The sequence below is a fragment of the Psammomys obesus genome, unplaced genomic scaffold (genome assembly GCF_907164565.1).
Source record: "Psammomys obesus unplaced genomic scaffold, mPsaObe1.curated_primary_1811, whole genome shotgun sequence".
Classification (NCBI taxonomy): domain Eukaryota; kingdom Metazoa; phylum Chordata; class Mammalia; order Rodentia; family Muridae; genus Psammomys; species Psammomys obesus.
This window is the reverse complement of record NW_026585580.1, coordinates 9,185,853-9,192,982: the sequence shown is the minus strand read 5'-3', so window position 1 is coordinate 9,192,982 and position 7,130 is coordinate 9,185,853. Positions and strand designations below refer to the sequence as shown.

General features: G+C 43.5%; 1 protein-coding gene across 1 annotated transcript in view; it reads left to right on the top strand.

The window, feature by feature from the left end:
* The first annotated feature begins 6,927 nt into the window (after window positions 1-6,927).
* LOC129676022 (uncharacterized) overlaps window positions 6,928-7,130 on the top strand; it is a 3,568-nt gene continuing 3,365 nt past the window's right edge. The window contains exon 1 of the mRNA XM_055606267.1: window positions 6,928-7,115. Within this exon, the coding sequence (XP_055462242.1) occupies window positions 7,077-7,115 (39 nt within the window). The 5' untranslated portion in view covers window positions 6,928-7,076. The remainder of the gene's footprint in view (window positions 7,116-7,130) is intronic.

Sequence of the window (7,130 nt, the reverse complement as noted above, 5' to 3'; positions counted from 1 at the left end):
TAACAATTTGTTGCAATCCTGATAGTGTCAGTAAAATGTGATCAGATAGTATAAAGGAAGTTACTTGAGTTGCGTGGAGAAACAAGGTACATTCCTACTAAGGACTTTTCAACTGAGAAGAGGGACACTTTTCTCTGGCCACTTGGATGGAATGTTTTTCCTATTCTTCCTCTAAAATCGGATGATGCACTCCTTTGAGTTTGTTTGTTTGTTTGTTTGTTTGTTTGTTTGTTTTTAAGACAAGGTGTAACTATGTAGCTACTGGTTAGCCCAGGACTCTGAGAGCTCTGCTTGCCTCTGCATTCTGAGCGTTAGCATTAAAGGTTATGGTCTACCACACCTGGCCCTACTGAGGCTGTTACAGGTTGTAAGTTGTTTGAAGCTGGAGATCCAACCTAGACTTGTATATGCTAAACTAGCTCTCCATGAAGCAACTCTCCATCCCCTGAATAAAAGCAACCCAAAGCCAGCACAGCAGGGTAGGTAGCACCGGCCTTTAATCCAGTGCTCAGAAGGTGGAAAGTGCACCTTGAATGTCCTGTTCCCTCTCCTTCCATGTTTACTAAGTTAAAATTGCAAGTTTGATTTAGTTACTTCGTTGATTTAGTGGTATTCTAAAAATATCTGATCTCTCCCTATTACTCAAAATCTTCAGATGACGCCATTAACTTCCAGATAAAGTCCAGACTCTTCGGCAAGCTATTTAAAATGCACTAAGATTGTGCCCAGCTCTACCCTGTTGCCCTTCTAGCCATTTGAAGTTCATGATTTCCAGCATGTAAGCCCTACTTTCTGAGGCCTCCATAGATTTTGATCCAGTTTCTTTTGCTCAGGATATTCTCTTTCTACACCTCTTACTCCTTGCATCCTTCGCATTAGCATTTCCTCAGCTTTCCTGACTTCTAACAGAGCACTCTGTCTGCTATATTCTGCCGTGCTGGGCGCACATCTGCCTCTCTGATGACATTTATCATATTGTGCTAATCATTTTCCACACTTACTATCTCTTACATTCCATGCTGTTTTAATTTCCTTGTGCTTAACGTTACTTGGCACATGGCAGACATTTAATAAACACTGAGTACATTTTGTGTTAATACTTTGTGTAGATATAGGCTGTTTGGCGACTGCACTGTTGCTTGGTAGGAAACTAACCCTGAGCAATAATATCTGGTATCAGACAATGAGATTACAGAATGAAATCAAGCCAAGGAGGTGTATGTTGGACCTACCGGCCAACTACTACCAATTCTTTACTATTTTTCATTTGTTATAGTCGTGTATTTCTCCTAAGAGTTAATAGCCCATGTCTATATTACTGACAAGAATAGTTGTTTTTTTAATGAGTGATAACTGACTCAGTGACATGGGAACAAATTACTGAGTTTGCACATTCATTTAAAGCAATAAAAACATTCATCTTCTTCGCAAGCAAGCCTTTTTACAGAATATTACAGATCTGACTTTCCAGTAGAGTCATCCTATGATCCTCCTGCCCCAAACACTGAGATTAGAGGCACAGACCTCCATGCCCAGCTCTTATCCCTATACTATGTTTACTTTTTTGGTTTTACAAGACTGGGTTTCTCTGTGTAGCCTTGTATGTCCTGGACTCACTTTGTAGACCAGGCTGGCCTTGAACCCAGATATCTGCCTGCCTCTGCCTCTCCTGGAGTGCTGGGATCACAGGTGTGTACCATCAAGCCTGGCTCCTATGTTTGCTATTTTTAATCTCTTCATCTATATGAAAGTTCCAGTGGGACAGAGACAATAACAATAAGCTAGGACAACGCCTGCCATGTGTTAAGCAGCTATCAAAGACATGTTGGGGTAGAACACGTTTGCTAGACAAAGGGGTGAAAACTGCAGCCTGAGCAGAGGATGAAGTCAGGAGGGCCTAGGACCCAAAGCCTGGTGAACACATTGGTAAAGAGAAAAGCTGCAAAGAATATTTGGTATTAGTAAAGGGATGTGCTAAAAGGAACTCAGGCGAAAAAGTGCTTCATTCTATCTAAATATTGTTTGATTATCTGCTGTGTTTTAGAATTCGCTGGTGCTGGGCGGGTGGCACACCTGTGATCCCTGCACTCAAGCAGACACAGGAGGGTCTTGAGTTCAAGGCCAGCCTGGTCTACAAAGCAAGTCCAGGACAGCCAAGGCTACACAGAAAAACCCTGTCTCAAAAACAAACAAACAAAGAATTCATCAGGTGTGTAGCTCATGCCTTTAATCACAGAACAGGCAGAGGCAGGAAGATCTCTGAGTTTGAGGCCAGCCTTGGCCAGAGTCTAGGACAGCCAGGGGTATTACACAGAAAAACCTTTTTGAGAGAGAGAGATCATGAGGAATCAATAATTACAGTTGGTGTAGTAGCACACACCTTTAATCCCAGCACTTGGGAGGTAGTGATAGGTAGATCAGTTTGAGCTTCAAGCCAGTCAGGGCTACGCAATGAGACCATGTCTTACAAGAAAGAAATTCATGATAGGAGAACTTTCTTTACATTTTTTAATTTTCCAGAGGTTTTTCCACTCATTTTTCCTTATTCAGTGTCCTCCAATGATTGCCAAGTAAATGGCACATGTGTTAGCTGGGATAAAGTATGGCTACTGCAGACTTTTAGTTGTTGAAAAACAGTTGATGTTCTTATGTAAGGATGCCCAGGTGATGCAGCTTTGGTCAGTGGCATTTCACAGCCTAAATGCCAACTCTGTAAATTAAATCTGCCAAGTGCCACCTTTGCCATAGGATGCTTTGCCAACCTCTAACATTTACTTATATTCTGCTCTTTTCCTCTAGCCACACTAAATTCTTCTTTCCTAAGCTATTTTTTGCTTCCTTTCAGACTGGCATAATTCAGCATGTTCTAGACAGTCACATGGAAATTAAAGACCTGCAGATTTCCAGTTCCCAAATGATCTGTATTCAGGCTGCAGAACCACAAGAAAAAATTTTGCCAGGTTTTCTAAAAATAATACTCTCAAACTAGATTTCTTCAGGTACCAGAATGTGAACTACAGGATATGAAAGTGCTAAATTGTGTGGAGCCACAGTAAAAACTTTTCAGCCTGAAGGAAATTATTTTATCACAATGTGAAAAAGACTATCCTCTTGATCTGCCTTGTCATAGCTTGATGTGCACACTAAACTCCCAAGGAAGTATTCTTTACATTAAATAGCAAAGCTGGTTTGAAGACTAGATGAGCAATTTTGAGGTTTGCATTTAAACTTGACAAGGGAAAGAATGCTTATAATGCAAATTGGAATTTTCTTTAACTCTTTAAAGTGTTGAATTCCTGGCTTGGTTTAATTTTAGAAACTGTTACCTCTAATGATTGTATCTGAAAATTTAATATCTTCACTTTAGCCAGGCATGTTAAGATACACCTGGAATATTATTATTTGGGAGTAGAATGAAAAAAGACCAAGACCTCAAGGTTAGTGGCAGCTCTAGACTGAGTCTAAGGTCAACCTACTCCACACAAGAAGACTTTATCTCGAAAAGAAACTCGACAAAAACCACAAAGCCCGAAAAGATGTTTAATATTGATCCACTTGAGTTCATTTATGAGCCTTCCTGTCTATGACATCCTCCTATAACTGAAAGTTCCTATCTTGTCTGACTGGATATAAAACACAATAGTCTACATATCATAGACCCATTGGTCTGTGGACTTGGTATTGAGGTTAGATTCCTTGAAAAGTTTATGGCCACAAACTTAGCTCTTCACTGGAAAATGCTGTCTAAAATTCATTCCGTCAGGAATTTTGACATAGTATTGTGGTTCTATTCATGAAAACATCTATGCCTACAGTAATATTTCCTTTTTTTTTTCCTTTTTGTAAGTACTGGGGATTGGACCAAAGGCCTTGCAAGGCTAACCACCGAGCTGTATCCCCAGCTCTTTTGTTGCTTTTTATTTGTGTATGAGGCTGGAGTGATGCTTGCAGAAGCTAGAAGAGGGCATCAGAGAGCCCAAATCTGGAGTTTCAGAAGGTTTTGAGCTACTCAACACAAGTTTGGGAATCAAATTTGAGTCTTCTAGAAGAGCAACAATTGCTCTTAACCACTCCAGCACCTTTTTGCTTTTTTATGACAGAGTAACACTGAATCCTCTGGCCTCCAATGTACAACTAGACCCAGCTTAAAAAACGCTTGACAAAAAAAAAAGCTTGACAAAAAGAAATAATGATTTACTATAGGGCATGTTTCAATTTTTAGCACTACTAAACATGTACATGTATGTTCATTACAAACTTAAGTACACTGTTTTTCACTTTAGTAATAGTTATTTTAAACAATACTGATAGTGGCCATTGCTGTATACCTTGGTTCGTTTAGCCCTTTCTTAAATTTGGTAATAGGAACTCTGCCCAAGTATCTACACACCTATTCAGCTCTTGCTTCCTGTGTTCCTAGGCTGCTGCTGTCATGTGATCTTTCAGTGAAACAATAACACTTCACTATGTGAATGTTATCACTCAGTCTCTTTCATTGCCACACACACAATCCAATGATTCTGAGTGAAATCTTCCTTTTGTGCACTTGGCATAAATGGAATCATTGTTTACAGATGTGCTGCTTGTAAGATTTTTCTCTATCATCTGGATTTGATCTGTTTCCTTCTGTGGTCTTTAATCTTCCAGGGAGACCTTCCTATCTTCCCGATTATCTTATAGACATTGTTTTTTATATTTGGAATATGCTGATAAAAGCTCAAAGGATGAGTTTTGTTAAGTTGCTTCCAGTGAACTCTTGTTTGGCATAAGTGGTTTTCTTCCATTTAGGGCTTCTGGAGGCTAATCAATAGTTTTTCAAGGTTGTTTTCTTACTTTTCTTAAAGTCTGTTAAATAGAGGTGCTTAAACGTTCTGAGCACAAGTGGATAAGGCCTATTGACTTGGTCCACAGGGATCTCCTTGCTCTGTGCTGGCATAGTTATGCCTGAGAATCAGCAGCTTCAAACTCCTCCAGGACTAGAGCAGATGCCCTCAGCACACCACAGGATACCAAGTAACAGCAGCTGCCAAAGAGATGGGCCATGCCTGCTTTGTGAGAATTTAGTAGGCTAGCCGCAAATCTATAAAGTTTAAGACACATTCTTTGAGCAGCAGAGGCTGGAACTAGGTCCCTTTCTGAAAAAGGACAAGGCGGTCATTCCTTAGAAAAGGATAAGCCTCGAGAGATGATCAGTCCTCCTGAAAGCTAAGGCCAAGCTTCTAGAGCTCTGAGGACAGCTAACTAAAGATTACAGATCAGCACTACCTTCGGTAATTACAGGATCTGTGGATTACTCAGTTCACAGTTTGCATCACAAAGATCCACGAGAAAGCTACCTGAAACACTGGCTCACCTTTGCTTACTATTTGCTGAGTTATGTTAGCTCACCAAATTCCCCTTTCGAAAAGGTGTCATTATTTTGTTTTACTGCGCTGACCAACCTTTGGAGTAAGAGAGGCCAGTTTAATATGTCTAAGTATACTATTATACAAGTTGGCGAAGCTTAATTCCATCTGCCCATATTTTTCCCAAGCTCAAGTTAATGCTTACCCAAAGTCAGGAGTCATATGAAAGGTTTTAGTTCTGTAATACCGAATCTGTCTTCTGTTGACTTCCCTGATCTGCTCAACTTCACTTTACTGTCCTAAGATTTTTCTTTTAATCTTCCTGCATTTTCTTAGGACTTACATAATTTAACCGTTACCCCATTTTACCTCTTTGTGAAAGGATCTATGTCTCAAAGTCTTGATTTAAATGGGTCCCTGGGCAAACAATTTTTAATGACGACAAGTTGCCTTTTTTTTTTTTTTTTTTTTTTTTTTTTTGTAAGTAGACTTACTTTGCTTACAGAGTACACGTTTATAAGAAAGTCTCTAAATAGAAGTGCTAATAAATCCTAAAATGCAGCACACAGAGGACAAGGGCCCAACTTGGTCCTTATGATTTCTGCAATCTAACGTGTAGAAAAACAGGAAACAAAAGCCTTCAGTGTTACTGGAAAGCTGAGTTCTGCAAAGCAGGTAAGGTCCTGTTTACCCTTCCTAGAGCAGAAAGGGTTTCAGAAGATGAAAACTGTTCGTGTATGGCGCAGAAACTATTGCGCCGAAGCTTAGAGGCCTAGATTAAAAGGACACTGGAATAGGATTGAAGAGCAACAAAAGGGGAAAGCTTAGCTTTTGACGCAAAAGAAAAAAAAAATTGCATCAGTCCTTGACAAAGCTGAAGATTTTTTCATTTTAAAAACGCTTCCCCTTAGCCAAAGCTAACCTTTCATTATCTGTGAGCGAGCAGCAGTACAAAGGGTGCATGTGATTTCGAAATCCCACAGTCGAGCCAACTGCAGTTGCCAGCATCAGCAGTTTGGGGGGGGGGGGGGGGGGCAACCAAAAAAGAGAACGGGAAGAAAGACTCGGGGAGCAACTAGGCTTCACTTGCCTCAGAAAAAGAAAAAAGACGCTTCCCGCGTTCAAGGCTCAACTCTGGGAGAGCCTTCCCACGTGCAAGTGCGGGTAGTGACGAGAATCCCCGGTCCCAGCGTGGGGCCGGGCCCGCGCGGTGAGTCACCCGCCCAGCGGTCATGCGACATCAAGATGGGGTGATGACGGAGATTGCGGGGCGCAGGGGCTGCGGAAAGCCGCCGGCCGGCGCGACAGGGCCGCGGCCTCGGGCGTTCCCAGCCGCGGCGAGGCGGAGGCTCGGGAGGCGAGCGCGCTTTCGGAGCGGCGAGGGGCAGCCCGCGCGCCGCGCCATTCAGCAACCGGTTCGCACCGGCGGCCGCCGCCGGCGGTGACGTCGCCGCCGGCCCCGCCCCGCGCCGCGGCGTCCCGCGCCGTGATTGGCCGCCGCCGGTGCGCACGTCCCGCCGGCTATAAAGGGGCGGGCTTGTGACGCAAGGGCGCCTGGGCGCGCGCATTGGCTCTGGGCTGCGGCCGGCTCGGCGACGCTCCTCGGGCCGCTCACTGCATGGTCGTCTGGTGCCCCCGCCGCCTGCATCGCCGCCGCCGCCGCCGCCGCCCCGCGACGCCCACCGCCGCCTGCCCTGCCGCCGCCGCCTGCGCCGCCTCGGGACCGGCTGTATGATTAGGCCACAATCTTCAATGAGTAGACATATTCCTGTGAGTACCGCGGGC